General features: G+C 39.0%; 1 protein-coding gene across 3 annotated transcripts in view; it reads right to left on the bottom strand.

Moving 5' to 3' along the window:
* FBXL20 (F-box and leucine rich repeat protein 20) overlaps positions 1-22,947 on the bottom strand; it is a 105,256-nt gene that overhangs the window by 9,280 nt on the left and 73,029 nt on the right. For all 3 annotated transcript variants that reach the window (XM_047706823.1, XM_047706825.1, XM_047706824.1), the window contains 7 exons: positions 12,557-12,652; positions 10,538-10,664; positions 9,189-9,263; positions 6,204-6,334; positions 4,145-4,205; positions 2,956-3,000; positions 670-726 (listed from right to left, as the gene is read on the bottom strand). In XM_047706823.1, coding sequence (XP_047562779.1) covers positions 670-726; positions 2,956-3,000; positions 4,145-4,205; positions 6,204-6,334; positions 9,189-9,263; positions 10,538-10,664; positions 12,557-12,652 — 592 coding nt within the window. The remainder of the gene's footprint in view (positions 1-669; positions 727-2,955; positions 3,001-4,144; positions 4,206-6,203; positions 6,335-9,188; positions 9,264-10,537; positions 10,665-12,556; positions 12,653-22,947) is intronic.

Below are 22,947 nucleotides of genomic sequence, written 5' to 3'. Positions count from 1 at the left end.
ATCCCAGGACCCTGAGATCATGACCTGACCCAGAGGCAGAGGCTTAACCCACTGAGGCACCCAGGCGCCCCTCAAGTTTTTTTTGAACAAAACCTTCTGGAATTTGGACTAAATACTGAATACCTGGTACAAGGGAATGTCCAAGCAGTTAACTAACCGAAGATGATTCCTACACCTGTCAGGTGTGGTCATCTCTTCACACAAATTCCTTTATCAATTTTCCTTAAATCCCTGGTTCCCCCACGTGAAACTCTGAACCCCCTTGTTCCAATTCTAATTAGTAACATACATACAAAAAATGAGCCTGGACACAAAATAGTTAAGCAGAGTAGCAGAGAACACCCCCAGTAAAGCCTTGATTAGTTCTGTTCTACAGGACCATTTAGTCTCAAGGTGAAGCAAATTGTATTTTGGGCTATCCTGTCTCCTGGATCGCTGAAATTTAAACATTATTCAGGCTGAAGTGTAATTCACGTGGGAGGGAGAAGTCATACCCTCCTTGTCACTTTTCAATCTCCAAGTACTGATAAATAATCCCTTGGTCCTCTGTAAGTTGGCAATTTGCAGAAATATGTTTTCCCAAAATGGTAGCCAGACACCAAGAAGAAAGTATGAGGTAGGTTTGATTAAATCCAATGAACACATAAAACTTTAAAAAGTCAAACTTACCAATACTTGAAGTCGAGGACAGTGTATAGAAAGTTGGATTAACGTGCTATCTGTTATCTGAAAGAAACACGTAAGTTTATTATAGATATAATTCCAAAAAAGCTTCTTGACTATACCTCATTCTTGAGTATAACTGTATTCTACACTGATATCCTGATATTAATAATAAAATAACAGATCTTAAGATTGAAAGCCCTTCAGCTACTTGAACCTGTTCTTTGAGAACCTATCTAGGCAGGCTTGAACACATCTAGTCATCTGGAGTCTTCCATCTTTGAACAGGTCTGTTGAAAATTCTCTTTTGTTTCTGAAATGAATGAAAATCTGTCCCCTTGTTACTTCTACCCACTGGACTTTGTTTTACCTCCTTAGAAAAGAATCAGGAGACACTACTCCATTAAAAAATTTTTTTTTTCTTAATGGGAAAATATCCTCAAATTATTAAGTATATTTGGCCTATATTTTATAAGCCATGATAGAACTCTGATAACCTGGGTGTCAGGTATTTTCCCAAAGACGACAGAAAAGGGGCTGCTGGAATCTGGGTTAACTATGAACATTCAAGAAGGAGGAACTCTTGAAGGAAGAACAGTCTTTTAGAGTTATCTTAGGCTGGAAAGTAAATCAGTGCTTCTTTTCAAATGTTCCTCCAACTCTGAAATGATGATGATGACCATAACACACAGCTTCACAGGGGCTAAGAAATGGTGGGGGATGGAAGGTTGGGGAGAGAAGGTGTGTGCACATCACTGAGAAGGAGTAACACTGAAGAGGATGCGCTGTACACTCAAGCACGTGCCAGAAATAGATGGATGTGACCAAGTTCTAGTTTAGTAAGAACAGTTGCTAAGGAGTGTCTGGATAACAAGTAATTTAGAAAAAACTGACCTCTATAGTTACTGTAAGTATCTTTATTGTTACCATTAAAAAGATTTACTAATCTATCTCCTTTTTAGGAGTCGCCCTTCAAAAATTTCTGAGGGGCGCCTGGGTGGCTCAGTGGGTTAAAGCCTCTGCCTTCGGCTCAGGTCATGATCCCGGGGTCCTGGGATCGAGCCCCACATCGGGCTTCTCTGCTCAGTGGGGAGCCTGCTTTTCCCTCTCTCTCTCTGCCTGCCTCTCTGCCTACTTGTGATCTCTGTCAAATAAATAAATAAAATCTTTAAAAAAAAATTCTCTCTGATCAACTAGTAATCTTAAAGCTCTTATAATTGGTAATAAAAGAAACAGTTGCTAAGGCAATATTTGGTCTGTCTGCCCAAAGGGCAGAGTTGGATCTCCAGGGCTAATATTATAAGGGGTCCAGAGTCTCACTGAACTAAAAAAAAGGTGGGGGCAGTGCTATACTGTTCATGTGATGGGGCTTTAATTATTTACTACTGTTATAACCCTGTATGTCTTAGGAAACACTTTAACATCTTTACGGCCTGAACACTTGGACCTACTTTCTTTCCACTGGCAACCTTACTGATGGCATATATTTTCCTAGTTCCTTACCATGCATGCCACGAGTACTTCTGCCCGGATACCTGGAGGACACCTCAATAAATGAAGAATCAGCACTGCCACCAGGCACTACACTACATTGGGACAGGGAACTGAATGTTTCAATGTGTATGTATTATGTAAGTTTTTTTTTTTCCTTTTTTGCCAGTCTCTATCATACTGTATCTCTCTCTTTTTTTTTAAGAATTTGTTTATTTTAGGGGGATATGAGGGGAGCAGGTGAGGGAGAGAATCTCAAGCAGACTCCTCATTGAGCTTGAACCCCAGAGTCCGCAAGCCGAAACAAAGAGACTCCTAACCAACTGAGCCACCCAGGCGCCCCTATGATAATGTATTATTTTTAAACTTTTTTTTTTAAGATTTTATTTATTTATTTGACAGAGATCACAAGCAGGCAGAGAGGCAGGCAGAGAGACAGAAAGGGGGAAGCAGGCCTTCCACTGAGCAGAGAGCCCGATGTGGGGCTCAATCCCAGAACCTTGAGATCATGACCTGAGCCGAAGGCAGAGGCTTAATCCACTGAGCCAACCAGGCACCCCAATGTATTTTTTTTTTTTAAGATTTTATTTACTTATTTGACAGAAAGAGAGAGATCACAAGTAGGCAGAGAGGCAGGCAGAGAGAGAGGGGGAAGCAGGCTCCCTGCTGAGCAGAGAGCCTGATGCAGGGCTCGATTCCAGGATCCTGAGATCATGACCCGAGGGGAAGGCAGAGGCTTAACCCACTGAGCCACCCAGCTGCCCCGATAATGTATTTCGGAGTAGAAATCTACACTCTTACCTGAACACACTCTTCCAGGTCCATTTTTTCAAGCTCATGGCAATTCTACAGAATACAAAACCAAACATTATAGCACCAAGATTTAAAACATGGGGAAAATTTAAAGCCAGAACACTAAGAAGCAGTATTTAAATACATGGACAAAATCTTAAGTTTCAGAGCTGGTGTCATTCTAATGTCACTTTCTGCCTTCATTAATCACACATTTTAAAGATTTTATTTTATTTTATTTTTTAATTTTTTTTTTTAAAGATTTTATTTATTTATTTGTCAGAGAGAGAGAGGGAGAGAGAGCGAGCACAGGCAGACAGAATGGCAGGCAGAGGCAGAGGGAGAAGCAGGCTCCCTGCTGAGCAAGGAGCCCAACGTGGGACTCGATCCCAGGACACTGGGATCATGACCTGAGCCGAAGGCAGCTGCTTAACCAACTGAGCCACCCAGGCTCCCAATCACACATTTTAAAAGGCCTTGATCACAGTGGAAATTTCTCAATTACGTATCTAATATCTTTTAAGTCCAAGGGAATAAATTTTCTGCACATTAATACCAAGCTAATACAGAATCCTTCCAACCATAAATAATGAAAATTATCTCTTTGAAAGAATGGAAGGTAAATTGTGTGTCCTCACTGAGTTATGCCACGTGCTGCCCCCTACCCATTAGTCTTCTATCAGTCTGCCTGAAAGCAAATGTCCCTCCCCAGAGTCCATATATGCTAAAGACAGTATAATTTTGAATACTATTATTATACAGTGATTTATAAAACTATTCCAAGTATTTATTCTGGAGAACACAAAAAAATCTCTTAAACCATCTCCATTTAAAATCAGGTCTATATGTTTCTTTCAATGTTACTCTCACCCACCAGTCACATACCAAATAACCAAGAAAGCTTTTCTACGAAGCACTAGGAAGGCCCTGCCTAGCTTACCATCTAATGAAAAAGTGGCAAATCAAGTTTCAAGAAGGAACATCATCGTCTCCAAGACACGTCTGTATTTCCAGAGCAGTTCACGTTCTTTAGGCCTGTGCCTGCAGCATGAGAAGGCTCAGGCACACCAGCCAGAGAAGTGCCCTCACACTCCACACCCTCCTCCACTTTGCTGCCATTCCATGTTTCCCTTGTTGCTCACTCTTGTGAAATAAAAAAAAAATTTATTTTGTAAAGAACCTGGAGAAAATAACTTACCCTGGCCAGAGTGGTAAAGCCTACATCTGTTAATTGAGAACACCTCGCCACTTCTAATATTCTGTTGAAAAAACAAAACAAAACAAAAACAAAGTGAAAGTCAAGCCCTTGTTTTCTGAAAACTGGGTTTATTAAAACAGCAAGAATTTAAGAAAACAACCTCCTATTCCCTAAACACTGCATGATAGAGTGATATTAACAGCTAAGCAAGTCTGTATACAGATCTTGCCATTCATTTTCATGGAGTCATCATAAAGTGGTCCTGTAAATACCACATTTCAGGGTGATGCAATCAGAAGAATATAATAGAAGCTTGTAGTTAATGCCAAAATGCATTTAAAAGCCTTCTTGATGGCATACTGCTTACCCCCAGAGGGCAGCCTGCTCCTAGAAAACAAAGGAAATGGAGATAAATAATCTGCTTCAATTAATCTGTTGCTCAAGTAAATTATTCTCTTTCCCCATTTTACATGTAGGTTCACTCAAATTTAAATAGCTTTTAAAAATACTATGAAGGGACTGGTTAATTACAGGCCTGTCCCATGTATGAAATTCCACACTTATGAAAAAAATGCCCTTAAGCTTCCTGCCTCTTCCCACAGGTCCCAGGGAGGCCCAGCGCAGAGGGGGGCTGAGCTGGCAGCCAGTCTCCTACTCAGGAACTGCTGAACACCAACAGAAATACTAACCACGGGACCTGGGAATCAAAAGTAGCTCTCTTCTGTGAAGAGTCTGGTGGCGTCTGCATGATAGTACCAAATAACATATCTTCATGTTTGCTTACGAATTACTTACTACATGAGTTGAAACAAACAAAGCTATAATAGAAGAAATCATTATCAACTAGCAATGAGAAATGAACATCTAAGGGGAAAGCAGGATCTGACTGAACCTAACTTTTGATTCTGATATTTGAGAGCCTTTCTGTCCGAACAATAAAATAAACCATGAAGGAGTAAGAAGCTGAACACTCCTTGCTTTAAAAGAGAAAAAGGTCATGAGTAATATTTTTAGGGAGGAGTCTTGCTGCCTCCTTAGCCCCAGGCCTCTGATAGTATTAATTTTGACCAAGTCTATGACATATCAAGGAATTCTGATAATCTAGGCAACTTTTCTTTTAACAATTATGGTTAGGCCTCTGGCCAGGTGATAACAAAAAGCTTTAATAAAGTTACATGGGTTTATAGTGATTATTATATGTGGTTTCCTGGGTTCTGGACCAGACTGCCTGAATTTGAACCCTTGCACCTGAACTCACTAGCTGTGAGACCTTGAACAGGTTACCTGACCTCTCTCTGTGCTTGTTTTCTCATCTGTAATATGGAGATAATAACAGTGCTTATATGCTATTATGGGGATTGAATGAATTAATATTTGCAAATCACTTAAAACAAGGGTTAACATATCTAGCATATAAGTACAATAAAGTTGTTTTAAGAACAAAAAAGGCATATGGGGATCATCCTTATTTATTACAAAACAACATGCTGTGTGCTTTTACAGAACCAATATGGGTTTGAAAGCATGTGCATGCTAACACTGCATTCTTAGTAAATATTCAGCCAATGCTTCTTTAGGCAAAGAGGAGGAAACACAGAGAAATCAGGCTTTCTCTAAAAGACCATGAACACAAAGGAAGTATTCCTGCAGGGCTGTTTTTTTTTTTTTTTTTTAAATACTTAATGCTAAGTAGCTGGCATCATTACCACAAGGTAAATAACCACAGGGTAGGCCTTTAAAAACTTTCTTCCGAAAGGAATTATATGAAGTATTAATAAGAGAAAATGCCTTTTCTTCATTTCTGAAGTAGAAATAAAATGTGAATTTTTTTTTTTCCTAGTATGGATAGCAAGAAGTAGGAAACAGGGAACATTACCCCTTGCTTTAAGCCAATTATACACATAATCAAGTGAGGTACAAAGCAAGCAGGTTAGCACCTAAAAGGCAGTAACCTTATAGTGTCTACCTTAAAAATCTCAAAGTTCTGAGCAATAAATTCGTGTGAAGAAGGCCTTTGTTCCTTTCCCCTGATTTTTTGAGCTAAACAAGAAATGTTTACCTAAGCCGTGGGCAGTTCTGACCTAGAGCATTCAGGATGGCATCTGTGATGTTGGAGCAGCCGGAGGCACAGAGGGACTGTAACTTATGGCACCCTCTGCATATAGTAATGAGACCTTCATCTGTGATTTGCTAAAAAATAAAAGCAAACCCCCCCATAGGTATTAGTAACTCAGCAGAAAAAAAGAAGGAAAAAACGTTACCTCTGAAAATAAGCACCGAAAAGAAATAAACCAATTTAATATTAATCAGGTAGCAAACCTAAAAGAAAATGAACACGCTTTGTTTCTCCTTTTCAGTTCCTTTTGATTTAATGTGCTCATTTCTTTCTTTCTTTTTTTTTTTCCTTTAAGTAGGCTCAATACCCAACATGGGGCTTGAACTCACGACACTGAGATCAGAATCACATGATTGAGCCAGGCACCTCTGTGCTCATTTCTGGTGTAAACGGAAGAAGCTATAATGGGATTCTTTTAATGTAATGGGACTGCGAACAGCATGAGGTGCATCATGGGTTAGATTCAATTAAATTATTTTAAAACCCAGAAAATAGATAAGAATGGCAGTATAAACTTATTTGCAAGTTCAAAATTGACACTGACATTAAGTTAATGAAAAAATAAAACAACCTGTGGATGACAGTTTCAACTTCATTTCAACCACAGATCTATTTCTTTCTTTTTTTTCCCCATTTAGTTCTTTATTTTAATTGTAATAGTATAAAAAAAAACTTAATTTATGGAGATAAACAGCTGTATCCAACTCAAACATAATTTTGTATGTTTTAAATTATTCTAAAATTTGAAAAGGACACACCAAAATGTTATGCTAAAAAAAAAAAATGCCATGTATAAACATCTTAACATGTTGGATGTGATTAGCAATTCAATTTGTCCTGCTACATTCACAAATTTTGTGTAAGCCTCAGAATAAAGCTCCCTGTCATCTCTGTTCAGTGTCCTTAGGTTGCCAGGACAATTAGAAAAAAAATATCGAGCTTTAAATATTCACTGCTTTAAAAAAAAAATTCACTGCTTAAATCAGTATATTCTCAATATTGTATAACTAAAGCAAGATACAGATAAAGAAGTTGATGCTAAGGCAGATACAAGATGTATTGTGAGGATAAATTAATGAGGATCAACACATGTGGAAGTAACTAAAAAGGTGCCATGCAAGTGTGATGTATAGTTATAACTAAATGCGGATAATTGAAATGTAAAGGGGAAGCAGCAATCAATGAACATGCATATGTACCAGGTCAATGAGAATTTGTGTCACATAAGATCAGGAAAGTATATTGTAGGACTGTGCTGCCTCCCCCCCCTCCTTTTTTAAAGATTTTATTTATTTATTTGACACACAGAGAGACAGCGAGAGAGGAGACACAAGCAGAGGGAGTGGCAGGCAAAGGGAGAAGCAGGCTCCCCACTGAGCAGGGAGCCCAATGTGGGGCTCGATCCCAGGACCCTGGATCACGACCTGAGCCGAAGGCAACTGCTTAACCAACTGAGCCACCCAGGTGCCCCTGCCTTTTGCTTCTTAATGTTTTCAAGTCTTTAAGGGATTACTGAGGAAGATGAGAAAAGTCATATATAACAATTCTTCAAAAAAAATAATAAAATTTACTGAACTTCTATGTTTTCAACTTAGTCAAGAAAAAGAATGGAATGAGAATGTACTTTGGTCACGTCAACAGTTTTGGTCAGAAACGTGAAGTCTTAGGAATGAGAATCATTGCATCACATCCTACAGAAGGAATGACTTCTGCCTTAAGATCTGGGTGAAGGGAAAGAGTAAAATAAATGATGATAGAGCTGGTTCTTTGTGCTTACCGGCTGGGGTTTCTGTCTGCTGGAAGGGCCAAGGAAATGAAACTAAAACAGCAAACAGTAGGTATGGTATATATGTGTACGTAACATATATCCACACAAATACATACAGAGCATATCTGTGTGTATATACACATACGTAAGATCCAAAGATGCCGGAGAACAGTTTTTTCCTGTCACTGTAAGATGATGATTTCATGCTTATAGCAGTTGAGTAAGCTCTTCCTGTCAGGCCAGATATTTCAGTTTCATAAATGAAATCGGGCAAATTCTGAGAGTTAGCAACTATGGCAATCAGAATTAAAAGGAAGCGGTGGTCAGACTTAAAAGGCGTATCATTCCTTTAACTCAGTCTTTAGGAGCCTCCTAAGCAGATCATTATCAGCACCATCCCTTAAGGGCTGGAAGGGGGGTTGCTTCAATTGCACAAAACATGGCCCTATATGTGTCACCTTTCAACAACCACTACGGTCTCAAGTTTCAGGTGATTATACAAGAACAGGAAGGGATAATGAGCAGAAGTTTTAGCAAAAACAAGGCAAACCCTCATCAAGTCTTTTCATTGCCATGAGAGGCTTTCACTCCAAGGCAACACATATTTGTAATTTTCAAGGCAAGAGAGAAAAGATAAAAGTGTATTGTTGATGTTCTAGGACCCTGAATAGTTCTAGCAAATTGAGCAAAATGCAGGGGTTTGGGGATACACACAAAAGAGGTGACAGTCTAAAAAAGCTGAATGTGAATTACAATACCACTTGGAAATACTTGAGTACATTTTGCTTGTCATCTGTTTAGATCAGTGGTTCCCAATAGTTATGACTCACTGATAGATCTTCATTGGCATAACTGCAATTAATTAACCAAAAAAATATTCTAAGTACTAAAGTCTGTGAATAATTCACTTCTAAAAGTAGAAAAGGGGTGGAGTTCTAGTTAGCTTATTTGGAAATCTGCATGGGCAATATCTTCTATATTGTCTATGTCAAAACCCTTAGGAGTGAGTGTCCTTAAACACGCCAAGAATCCTATCTGTGTGTCTCCTGTGTCCCCAGGGCTGAGGTGGAAAAACCACTGGTCTTGATGATGGAAGCTTGTACAATAATATTACTGCAATGAACTACTAATACAAAAGAACTGTGGGAGGGACGGCTTACTAAGCAAGTCTGCAGGTTCAAGGTTACCAGTTCAGGACAGTGTGCACCTATGTACTTCAGAGCTTCATCTTCTAGCTAGAAAAATTAAAAAGACAGAAAAAAAAAGATTACTAACACTGTTTCAAGAGATAAAGATATAGGAGTATACACATTTCGTCAACACATGCTAAATAAAGCCAACCACGCTTCAAAGGAACAATGAACCAGAAACAATGACCCACGATCAAATAAAGGCATAATTCATGTCATTAGTATGGTTATCAGTATTTTTCATCAGTTCCAACCACGTCAAATTCACATGATCACCAAATCAAGGAAAAGATAAACACTGCTTAATGTTTATGGATTTCTCTTCTGATAAATTAAGTATGCCTCACAGCATTTTGCTCAGGGATTATGAAGCTAAAATTATTTTCACACTTCTGTACTTCCTATATAAAAAGTTTTTTTTTTAAAACAAACTTTTGGGAGCAGAAGCTGAGAAAGGAATCCGGTTTATCTGCTGCTGGAAGATGAGTGCCACGCGTACAGTGCTGAGAACAGATGGCAAGTAATTGATTATAATGGTACATTCCAATCAATATTTTTCAGGATTCCATAAATAACCAGAAGCTCAAGCTGTTGTTTTAAAGCAGTCTTACTTCCAAAGCTCTGTTTCAAACAATGGAACTCCTCCCATCACAGTGAAGGAATAAGGGCACTTTTAACAGAAACCAAGGCATGGTTTCAGTAACCATTAATAAAATAATGTCACAAGAGCCTAGGCCTACTTTGTCAGTCACTTCTAAACTCACTTCTGATTATTTCCTTTGAGACACTGCCATGTCAATTCTTTTTTTCTTTTTAATCACCGTAAAATACAAAGATAGTAAAATTTTTAATAGCAAAATATGTTGGGATTTGTAATGTGACTGGCAGGAAGTAAACACCAACACTATAAAATGTAGGTTCTGTATACTTGGCACATTTAACCTGGCAATTAAACAACTAGTGAAAACTGCTAACTAAGACTGCCTTCCTTGCCTCTCCAGTTCAAGGTGTCAGGCAGTGACGACATATCAAGTTTTCTTCTCGGATTAAATTGTGTAAGATGCTTCCTGCCTATGGTGCATGCTCAGTGTGATCTTCTCTCCCCATCTTGCCTCCCCTCAAAAATTTTATCTTTGGTCATATGTTAATTCTTTTCATATATATGTATTTTTTAACTCTAAGGAAGACACTTTAATTTTTGGTAAGCATGTATCCTTGGTCATTAATATACAACTACATATTCCTCCAGCCAACATTTTTGGGCTGCCTACAAAGTTCACGGTTCTTCTAAAATTCACAAGCACTACATGGAGTATTACCTGTGTGCAGCCTTTTAAGAATAAGGCCTTGAGACCCCCACAGCCTCTCACTAGTGCTTGGATGCCATCCTTGGTTACTTGGTCACACCAGGAAATGTTTAATTGCTCCAACAGTGGACATCCCTCACTTAAGACAAAACAAAATGAAACAAATATATGACTAAATCCAATTCCAAAGCCATCAAAGTCTCATTTTATTGGCTATTTAGTCAGGGAATGGCTACAGCCCCATGCTTTCCCACAAGAATACACTCATTTACTTAACATAGATTTAGAATACAGGCAATCTCACAACAAAAACAAAGCCTAGTTATCAATGTTGGTTGAGTTCATGTGGGACTGTATCCTGAGGAGAGCTATCTCAAATCCAGCTAAACTAATAAGCACAGAGCACAGTACTGTTTTCCAGATATATCAGACTGTTATGGAGGTTTATGCTTTTCAAATATATTCTTTTTGCACTTATCACATGTTTAAAAGGTCTCTGAAATGGAAATGGAAACTAAGTGACCTGTTCAAGTTAACAGAGTAATTAGTGAAGGGTTTAGATTTAGATTCTTTATCAAATAATTCTCTTACTTATCAAAGTAATAATGAAGAGGTTTAAATTCTTATTTAAAAAATTACAAAGGATCTATACATTTTCCTTATCTGTGAAGTCTCCTCAGTACAGTCTCCATAGGCTAAAATTAGGCTATACTGTGTTTGATCTCTGCCTTCTATCAAATATCCATTTTATCTTTGATTTCACATTTGAACTATGCAAGAATCCCAAGCTCTATGATATTCTTTGGACAATATTGCTCTAATTGTTTTATAAAATGAAGGCAGGGGATCTTGGTTCAAGTCCATTCTTCAACATTAACAGTGTGGTGACTTCAGACAAGTCACTTTAGGAAACCTGACTGAACTTCTCTTAATCCAAGATCAGCCATAGCCTATGCTCTTCCCAAATGGAAGCACTCACTTCTGTAATAGCACTTATCACACCGCACTATGCCACTAAAGGGCAGCAACAATAATACCTTGTTTAGTGAGGTTGAATCATATTCAAAAATGTTTTGGATTTTCTTATCTATAAGTGTCTGTCCTATCTGCCTCAGATGGTTTTCAAATAAATGAAATCATTTATGTGAAAATATTTTATAAACCATAAATGCTGTTATCTTACCCTGTTTATTATCTCACCTGACAAATGACCTTAGATACATATGTACTCAGTATTCATAAGGAAGGTCTAGAAGCCATTTTTAGATTACTTATACTCAACTAAATCTACATTTCTTCTTTTAATAGCTTAATTTTTACTATTTATGAACATAACCAATACATGGGACCACAATTACCTGTAAAAGACTGATAAAAAACTAAAGATACAAAGAGAATGGACATTTCACCCTCCTTTTAAGGTATACCTTCTGTGATGTATTTTTTAAAAATAGGTTAATATTAAAACAAAACATAGTGAGTGCTTACTATATGCCAGAAACTCTCCTAAGTACTTTATATACACTAGGTTGAACCAATGAAGCTGTCATCTTTATACCATAAAAGCTGTTAAATACTGCCAACTTTGTATGGTTTCGCCTAATATTATCAAACAGTGATAATACTGTTTAATCCTAAGAACAGAACTATGAGATGACAAGGAAAAGCTCACAAGGGTTATATTTGTTCAAGGTACCTGGCTAATCAATCACCTGACTCCGGAGCACTGCTTTGATCACTAAGCTATGATATGTGGTGGTTTCAGTGGGGCAACCAAGTGGGGGCAACCAAGCCTTCAGAGAAATCTAATTATTCGCCTATACGCTATACCAGTCTGTTCAGAAATCCTAGTTATCCCTAGGCATTTCACCTGAATGTGTCCTGTAATTTGGGCAAGTGATCTATTCTGAACTATAGTACATATCCATAAAACAGTTTCCTTCAATTCTAACTTTATTTCAGTTATTTGAAATTTTTAAAAAACTCAGTATTTGTTCTGATTATTGGATACTCTTGTTATAAGACATTTACCTCAGAGCTTTAAGAGACATGTTTGTGATTGATGTACAGGAAGCCAAGTCAAGGTGCCTGAGTTTGGAACAGAACTTGCTAAGGCTAGTACATGTACTGAAAAAAATGGAAAAAGGAGAAAATAATGAATAAACAAATAGGGACACATCTTTAGTAAATCATATATGATTCTCATTAAACACATGTGTATACATAAGAACAGTAAAATTTCCATACCCCAAATAAAAGCAGTTACAAATCCTGGGACCTTTCACACTGAGGAAGAGGCAGGTGCCATTCACAAAGAAGAAAGGCTGTGCTGTGTATGACAATTAGCATGAGGGGATGATGATGCTTCGTTCTCGTTTGGAAATGTTTAACAGCAAACTACCTATGTGCTCACAGGAGACCTCTATGCATTTTGCAAATACAGAAATACCAGAAAGCTAGCTTAGAACTTGCTAGCAAGTGGTGCAACATGAAGACTGAAAACTGTCTCTGCTCTTTCATTTAAATCTCTACTCAAGATAACCTTTTGCATGGCAGTAATAAAATGGTTGGATTTTTGCAAGGTACATTGAAGATGGACTGGTATCGGGCTTGAACAAGTTAGTTTATGTAATAGCATACCTACTTGTCCTTAGGACTTTTTAAAAAAAATATTTATTTAAATTTATTTTGAGAGAGCAAGTGAGCAAGTGTGAGTAAGGAGAGGGGCACAAGGAGAGGGAGACAGAGAATCCTTCAGCAGACTCGGCAAGCGCAGAGCCCAACATGGGGATCTACCCAGGACCCTGAGATCATGACCTGAGCTGAAATCAAGAGGTGACCAATTAACCAACAAAGCCTGCCAGGTGCCCCTCCTTTTTTTTTTTTTTTAAGTAGTAATCTTGGGGCGCTCAGTCGTAATCTGGGTGGCTCAGTCATTAAGTGTCTGCCTTCAGCTTAGGTCATGATCCCAGGGTCCTGGGATTGGGCCCTGCATTGGGCTCCCTGCTCAGCGGGAAGCCTGCTTCTCCCCCTCCCACTCCCCCTGCTTGTGTTCCCTCTCTCACTGTGTGTCTGTCAAATGAATAAATAAAATCTTAAAAAAAAATTAATCTCTATCCCCAATGTGGGGCTTAAACTCATGATTCCGAAATCAAGAGTCACTTGCTTCACCAACTGACCAGCCAGGTATCGCTTTATGAATTTCTCAAAGGCTCTTTTTCTTTTTTAAAGATTTATTGATTTGTCAAAGAGAGAGAGAGAGAGAGAGCACAAGCCAGCAGAGGCAGAGAGAGAAGCAGGCTCCCCAATGAGAAAGGAGCCCTATTCGGGACTCGATCCCAGAACCCTGGGATCATGACCTGAGCTGAAGGCAGCCACTTAACCAATTGAGCCACCCAGGTGTCTCTTAAAGGCTCTTTATTTTATAAAGATTTTATTTATTTCAGAGAGAGAGAGAGATTAAGTTGTGAGCAGATGAAGAGGAAGAGGGAGAAGCAGACTCTCCACTGAGCAGGGGGCAGGGGGCGGCTCGGTTCCAGGACCCTAAAATCACGACCTGAGCTGAGGGCAGACACTTAAACCCCCTGAGCCACTCAGACACCCATAAAGGCTCTTTCTCCGCAATGGTCAAGTTCTCATTTAATTTTTTTAACTTCATTATGATGGAAAATTTCAAATATACACAAGAGTGAGAAATAGAAAATATACCTGTACCATCACTGAGCTTTGGCATTTATTAGTATTTGACTATTTCTACTTCATCTATTTCCCTCTGCTGTTTGTTCCAGTATTTATTTTTTTTTTTAAGATTTTATTTGTCGGGGGGCGCCTGGGTGGCTCAGTGGGTTAAGCCGCTGCCTTCGGCTCAGGTCATGATCCCAGGTCCTGGGTTCAAGCCCCACATCGGGCTTTCTGCTCAGCAGGGAGCCTGCTTCCTCCTCTCTCTCTGCCTGCCTCTCTGCCTACTTGTGATTTCTCTCTGTCAAATAAATAAAAATAAAATCTTTAAAAAAAAAAAAAAAAGATTTTATTTGTCGGGACGCCTGGGTGGCTCAGTTGGTTAAGCAGCTGCCTTCGGCTCAGGTCATGATCCCAGCGTCCTGGGATCGAGTCCCACATCGGGCTCCTTGCTCATCGGGGAGCCTGCTTCTCCCTCTACCTCTGCCTGCCATTCTGTCTGCCTGTGCTTGCTCTCTCTCCCTCTCTCTCTCTGACAAATAAATAAATAAAATCTTAAAAAAAAAAAAAGATTTTATTTGTCAGAGAGAGAGAGAGAGAGAGCACAAGCAGGGGGAGCACCAGGCAGAGGGAGAAACAGGCTCCCTGCTGAACAAGGAGCCCAATGGGGGACTCGATCCCAGGTCCCTGGGATCATGACCCTAGCCAAGGGCAGATGCTTAACCAAATGACCCACCAGGCGTCCCTGTTCCAGTATTTTATTTTATTTATTTTTTAAGATTTTATTTATTTATTTGACAGAGAGAGATCCCAAGTAGGCAGAGAGGCAGGCAGAGAGAAAGGGGGAAGCAGGCTCCCCACTGAGCAGAGAGCCCGACGCAGGGCTCAATCCCAGGACCCTGAGATCACGACCAGAGCCGAAGGCAGAGGCCCAACCCTTTGAGCCACCCAGGCACCCTGTTCCAGTATTTGAAAGCAAACCCACACATATTATGTCACCTATAATTATTTCAGGATATATTTCTAATAGATAAGGATTTTAATTCCTTAATATCTGATAACCCATCTGTGTTAAAGTTTCCCCAACTGTCTTATAAATGCCTTCGTCAAGTTGATTTGTTCAAACAGGATCCAAACAGCAGCCATACATTCTATTTGGCTGATATGTGTCTTAGGTCTTTGTGTAGACCTATGTTCCCATTTCTTCTGGGTGGATGCCTAGGATTAGCACTGCCAGCTCCTACACTGTGTTTATGTTTGACTTTTTAAGAAATTACCAAACGGTTTTCCAAAGTGGCTATGCTCTTTTACATTCCCACCAGCATGCATGAAGGTCTCAGTTTCTCTACATCCTTGCTAACATTTGCACTCTTTTTCATTATAGCCATGTTAGTGGGTATGGATTGTAATCCTACTGTGATTTTATTCTGCAATTCTAAAATGAACACTCTTACTTGTACTTATTAGCCATTCATCTCTTTCCTTGGTGAAATGTCTAAGTGTTTAGCTCCCAGTTTCTTTTAAAAAAAGATTTTACTTATTTGACAGAGACACAGCAGGAGAGGGAACACAAGCAGGGGGAGTAGGAGAGGGAGAAGCAGGCTTTCCGCTGAGCAGGGAACCTGATGTGATGCAGGACTCAATCCCAGGGCCCATGACCTGAGCTAAAGAGAGATGCTTAACCAACTGAGCCACCTAGGTGCCCCATGTTTAGCTCAATTTTTAACTGGATTATTTTATTAATCGTAAGGGTTCTCTATACTTTTTTTTTAAAAAGATTTTATTTATTTGACAGAGATCACAAGTAGGCAGAGAGACAGGCAGAGAGAGAGAGGCGGGGGAAACAGGCTCCCTGCTGAGCAGAGAGCCTGATTCGGGGCTCGATCCCAGGACCCTGAGATCATGACCTGAGTTGAAGGCAGAGGCTTGCTTAACCCACTGAGCCACCCAGGCGCCCCATACACTCTTAATACATGTCTAATTTCCTTCAGTAATGTTCTGTCATTTTCAGATACTTCTTATAGAATTATGTCATCTGAGAATATAGACAGTTTTACTTCTTTCATGTTGGTATGCCTTTTTTTTTTTTTTTTTTGGCTTATTTCATTTGGCTAGACTTTCCAACAGAATGTTGACAGAAATGGTGACATTTAACATCCTCACCTTGCTCCTGATCCTAGGGTAAGGATTCAGTCTTTCGTCTGTAAGTATGATGTTAGCAGTAGGGTTTTTTTTTTTAATTTTTAAAAAGATTTTTATTTATTTATTTGACAGAGAGAGATCACAAGTAGGCAGAGAGGCAGGCAGAGAGAGAGGGGGAAGCAGGCTCCCTGCTGAGCAGATAGCCTGATGCGGGGCTTGATCCCAGGACCCTGAGATCATGACGTGAGCCAAAGGAAGAGGCTTAACCCACTGAGCCACCCAGGCACCCCAGCAGTAGGTTTTTCATAGATGCTTTTTGATAAGATTGAGTGAACTCCTTTCTATTTCTAGTTTGTTGAGGATCTGTTTTATTATGAATGCGTGTTAGATTTTGTCACGTGTTTTTTCTGTATCTGATGATCTACTATTACTTAACAAATTACCCCAAAACTGAGCAGCTTATAACAATAAACATTTACTATCGCACAGTTTTTGTGGGACAGCAATACAGGCATAGGCAACTTTAGCAGGGTGCCTGACTCAGGATCCTTCACAAGGCTGTAATCAAGGTACCGGTCATAGCTGCATTGATCTCAAAGGTTAAATGGGTACGAACTCCCTTCCAAGCTTATTTAGGTGCCTGTTGGCAGACCTCAGAAGATCCAATTCCAAGCTCGCTCACTTGGTTTTTGGTAGGTTCCAGGTTCTTGCTGGCCTTGGCCAGACCTCAGTTCCTTGCCACGTGGACCTCTCCACAGAGTTACTCCCAACAGGGCAGCTTGTGTGTCCCCCCCTCCCCCAAGCCAGAGCCCTGAGGGAAAGCAGAGCAAGACAGAATCACAGTCTCTTGGTAACCTAATCTTCAGTGTGACATCCAATCTCTTTTGCAGTATTCTATTGTTAGAAATGAGTCACTAAGTCCAGTCCACGTTCAAGGGAAAAAGATTACACAAGGGTGTGAGTACTAGGAGGCAGGGGTTACTTGGGGGTCATTTTAGAGGCCACCAATCACACTGAAATGATCATGTGGTTTTTGTCCTTTATTCCAGGGAGCAATAAATCTCACCAGCTGTCTATTTTCATATGGCTCACAGGTCCGGAATGGTTTTGGGTGTTTTTAAATGGTTGAAAAAATTTTTTTAAAAAATATATCTTGTACATGTGAAAATCATATGAAATTCAAATTTCACTGCCCAGAAATAAAGTTTTATTGGAGCACAGTTATGCCTATTTGTTTATATATAGGCTATGGCTGCCTTTGGAAAACACTGGCAGGGTTGAGGAATTGTGACAGGTAACTAACTGTACGGCCAACGAAGCCCTAAAAATATTTACTTATCTGCCCCGTACAGAAAAAGTCTGCTGACTTCTACTTTATTCTACTAATTATTATGAGATATTATATTAACTGATTTTCATATATTAAGCCACACTTGTATTTCTGGGCTAAATCCCACTTGATTATGATCCAAAATCCTTTTATAAGTTGCTGGATTCAGTTTGCTAACACTTTGTCAAGTATTTCCACAGCTGTTTCTGAGGGATCACAGTCAGTAGGTTACCTTTTATTGTGATGTCTTTGGCAGCAGAAAAACACTGGCCTCATAGAATGAGTTATAAAATACTTATTATATTTTATAAATCAGCTTTAAGACTGGTAGTATCTCTTCTTTAAATATCTGATGGGATTCACCAGTGAATCCATCTGGGCCTGGGGTTTTCTGTATGGGATGCTTCTGAATTATTCACTGAACTTACTTGTTACAGATCTACTCAGATTGTCTTTTTTTTTTTTTTTTTTTTAGATTTTTTTGAGAGAGGGGGAAACAGGCTCCCTGCTGAGCAAAGTCCGATGAAGGGCTCGACGATCCCAGGAACCTGGGATCATGACCTGAGCCGAAGGCAGAGGCTTTAACCCACTAAGCCACCCAGGCGCCCCTGCTTCCTATTTTATTAATATTCAATCTAATCTTTTTTTTTTAAGTAATCTCTACACCCAACGTGGGACTCACTCCCCACTGTGAGTCAAGAGTCACATACTCTACTAACTGAGCCAGTTAGGTACCCCTACATCCTTAATTTTAAACCTTTCTTTTCTAACATAAGCATTTGAAACTACATTTTTCTCTGAAGTATTGCCTTTGGTACAGTCCACAAGTTTCAAATGTTGTGCTTTCATTATCACACAGCAAAACCTACTTTTTAGTTTTCTTCGTAATCTATTCTTTGACCCATGTTATTTTGAAGGGTGATATTAGGACAAGTTCATTGTTGCTCAAGTCTTCTAGAGCTTTACCAGTTTTTGGTCTACTTATCATTTACTATTTAATGTCTTCCATTTGCATTTTTCCCTGAAGTTTACATCATCTCATATTAATAACCACTCCAAGTTTCCTGTGATTAGTGATTGTGATAGTATATACTTTCTCATCCTTTTACTTCCAAGTCCGTATTATCTTTAAGTTTTCTTGTAAATTCTTTTTATTTTTTTTAAAGATTTTATTTTTTATTTATTATCTTGACAGAGAGAGAGAGATCACAAGTAGGCAGAGAGGCAGGCAGAGAGAGAGGAGGAAGCAGGCTCCCTGCTGAGCAAAGAGCCCGATGCGGAGCTCGATCCCAAGACCCTGAGATCATGACCTGAGCCGAAGGCAGCGGCTTAACCCACTGAGCCACCCAGGCGCCCCTTATTGGTCAATTTTCTAATCTCTATCATTTCTGGGTCTGTTTCTATTGACTACAATGGTTATCTGGTTGGTACAGATAAGAGACTACAATGGTAATCTGGTTATCATTTCATGCTCTTTTGCATGTCTTTGTAATTTTCGCTGAATGTGGAAATTCTGTATGCTGAGTGTCTAGGTTTGTCGCCTTCTTCAAAAAAGAATGATGAATTTAAACTTACTTAGCAGATCACTAAATTAGTTATGGGTCAGTTTGGTTCTAAATTTTTTTCTTTTAACCTTTACTGGGACAGGTCTAGTCTAGCTTTACTACCAAGATGTGACCTTTCTGAAGTCTGTTATTAAATGTCCCAAGGTATTCTCTATTTGAGGTAGTCAGAACTTCTCCCAGCCTTATTTAAGCTCTGGCAATTTTTTACTTTCAAGTTTTCCAGTAATTGTTCTTTCCTTATTAGATGTTCTTTGCCTGGCTCTGTGGGGTCTCAATATGTGCACCTACAGTTTACTATCAGCCAAATCCATGTAGATTCCTATAGCCCTTTTTGAATAGATCCCTCATCTTGAGACAAAAATTCCAGTCACTTTCGGGGCGCCTGGGTGGCTCAGTGGGTTAAAGCCTCTGCCTTCGGCTCAGGTCATGATCCCAGGGTCCTGGGATCGAGCCCCACATCGGGCTCTCTGCTCCGCAGGGAGCCTGCTTCCTCCTCTCTCTCTCTCTGCCTGCCTCTCTGCCTGCTTGTGATCTCTGTCAAATAAATAAATAAAATAAAATAAATAAAATAAAATAAAACAAAAACCTTCCATTAAAAAAAAAATTCCAGTCACTTTCTGATCTCTTACTCTTCAAAATATTATGTTTCTAAAGTCACTAAACAAGCAAAAATCTGGACTAGTGGTTATTTGATGATTTTAAGAGAGTAAGCTTTTTCTTTTTTTTAATAGGAGTGATAAAGTTAACATGCTTATGTTAAAAGCTTTTATCTTCTAGAAATATATACTTACAGGTTATATAATATGATGTTTAGGACTTTTTTCAAAATAAGAAAAATTTCACGATATAGATGAAACAAGACTGGCCCTAAAGTGATTAATTTTTCGATTATCAATTTGAAGCTGGGTGATGGGTTCATTATACACTTTTGTCTACCTTGGTATAGATTTAAAACTTTTTGTAAGAATTCGGGGTGCCTGGGTGGCTCAGTGGGTTAAGCCTCTGCCTTCAGTCTGGCTCATGATCTTAGGGTCTTGGGGTCGAGCCCCGCATCAGGCTCTTTGCTCAGCAGGGAGCCTGCTTCCCCCTCTCTCCCTGCCTACTTGTCATCTCTGTCAAATAAATAAATAAAATCTTAAAAAAAAACTTTTTGTAAGAATGCAAAAATCAGGGGTGCCTGGGTGACTCAGTTGGTTAAGCGTCTGTCTTTAGTTCAGGGCATGATCCCAGGGTCTTGGGATTGAGCTGCACACTGGACTCCCTGCTCAGTGGGAAGTCTGCTTCTCAATCTCATGCTCTACTTGCTTGTGTTCCCTCTCTCTGTTAAATAAATAAATAAAATCTTAAAAAAAAATCAAAAGTCAGTAGAAGTAATTTCTCTCTGTGTGGTTATAGCTCCAACTTGATGTGATTGGGTTCATGTTTTGTTTTTTTGTTTTTTTTTTTTTTTTAATTTTATTTATTTGACAGAGAGAGACACAGCAAGAGAGGGAACACAAGCAGGGGGAGTGCCAGAGGGAGAAGCAGGCTTCCTGACGAGCAGGGAGCCCGATGTGGGGCTCAATCCCAGGACCCTGGGATCATGACCTGAACTGAAGGCAGAGCTCAATGACTGAGCCACCCAGATGCCCCATGGGTTCACATGTTTTATTTTGTTTTCAATTTTTAGGGAGTGCTTTGATTTCTTTTTGACTTAATTAATATTTTAATTATATAAAACATTTACATAGCTAGCTATTAAAGTAAAACTATAAAACATGATACTTCAGAGTCTCCCTTTCATCTCTCCCTGTTTTCTCTCTCTCACTTATAAATCACCATTTGATAAATCAATCATTTGATTATCTTTCCATTGTTTCTTTTTAAAAATGTAAATAAAGAGCAATATTTATTTATATTGTCTCCCGGCCCTACAAAAAGTATCTTTTTAAGAAGATTTTATTGACTTATTTATTTGAAAGAGAGAGCATGCACAAGTGTGTGCATGAGCTATGGGAGGAGAGGGAAAAGGAGAAGCAGACTCCTCACTGAGCAGGGAGCCCAATGAGGGGCTATATCCCAGGACCCGAGATCATAACCTGAGCTAAAGGCAGAAACAACCTATTGAGCCATCCAGGCACTGCTACAAAAAACATCTTATACAAACTCCTTTGCAGTTCACTTTCTGAACAGTACGTCCTGGAGATCATTCCAGAATACTATATAGCTCCTCATTCCTTTTAACAGTGCTCTATGGAATGATATTTGGATTGTTTCCCGTCTCTTGCTATTAGAAATATTGCACTATTTGGGGCACCTTGGTGGTACAGTTGCTTAAACAACTGTCTTTGGCTCAGGTCATGATGCCAGGGTCCTAGGATCAAGCCCCCACATTGGGGTCCTTATTCGGCGGGTAGCCTGCTTCTCCCTCTCCCTCTGCCTGCAGCTCCTCTGACCTGTGCTCTCCTGCTATCTGTCAAATAAGTAAATAAAATCTTAAAAAAACATATTGCAGTATTTGTTATTACAAACAATAAAAATGAATAGCTTCATCCATAAATTATACCATATTTTTGTCAGTTTATCTTTGGTTTATAGGATAGATTCCTAGAAAAAAGTGTAAATCGTATGTCACTCGTCTAGATACCAAACTGGTCAGATTCCTTTTTTTTTTTTTTTTTTTTTAATTAATTATTTTTTTTCTGGTCAGATTCTTTATCTCTGTAACATTAAGTATTCAGGAGAAAAAAATAAACAGGTAATTTATATGAAGTAAAGGTGGACTACTGGTATAAAATCGTAGTTAGGGGAGGGGTTAGATTTATTTCTCATGTTAAAGGGTCAAATCAATCCTCAGAAATAATACTTGCTTACTATTACAAGTATTCTTGTGATTCTACCACTGTAGAATTAATAACCATAGTTCTGGTCTTTCAGACACTTTCTTGTACTAAAAGTTAACAATGTTGTGATCTCAAAGAAAGGAATGAAATAAACTCTACCCTGTGTCTGGAGTGTCTTCCACTTTCCTTCATTAAAGCAATTATAAAGATCCCATCTCCATGAGGCCTTTTTTGAACAGGAACATTCCCTGAACAATTCTGGCCCCACCCTGTATAAACATGCTTCCTAACTGCTTCATTTCACCTTAAAATAGGAAACAATTTCCCTATGTAATTTTAAGTGTTATCTGATACATCTTATTACCAACAGATAGCCTGGAACTGAATTTGGGGAGGGGGGTGCTGAATGTTTTTTATGTCTATCTTCCATGTCTCTTTTATCTGTGATAGTAAGTTCTCAAGGATGAAGGACTGATTTCATTTATACTATAACTGAAACAGACATAGTACACTTAAAGGGTCATTTAATATATGCTCAATATTATTGCAAGTTGTTTAATTATATAAGATTTTATATCTTTTTAATAGAATTATCTGTTTACTATTTTTATTTTTTTTTACAAGATTTTATTTATTTACTTGAGAGAGAGAGAGAGAGTACAGGTGGGGAGGAGGGCAAAGGGACAAGCAGACTCCCCAGTGAGCACAGAGCCCAAAGGGTTGGGGGTGGGGGTCAATCCCAGGACCCTGAGATCAGACCAGAGGCAAAATCAATGCTCAAATGACTGAGCCATCCAGGCACTCCTGTTTACCTTGTTTTTTTTCTTGTTTTTTTTTTTTTTTTTTAAAGATTTTATTTATTTATTTGTCAGAGAGAGAGAGAGA

Source organism: Lutra lutra, chromosome 16 (assembly GCF_902655055.1).
Source record: "Lutra lutra chromosome 16, mLutLut1.2, whole genome shotgun sequence".
Taxonomy (NCBI): Eukaryota; Metazoa; Chordata; class Mammalia; order Carnivora; family Mustelidae; genus Lutra; species Lutra lutra.
Note: the sequence above shows the minus strand (reverse complement) of the source record. Positions and strands in the feature narration are given on the sequence as shown.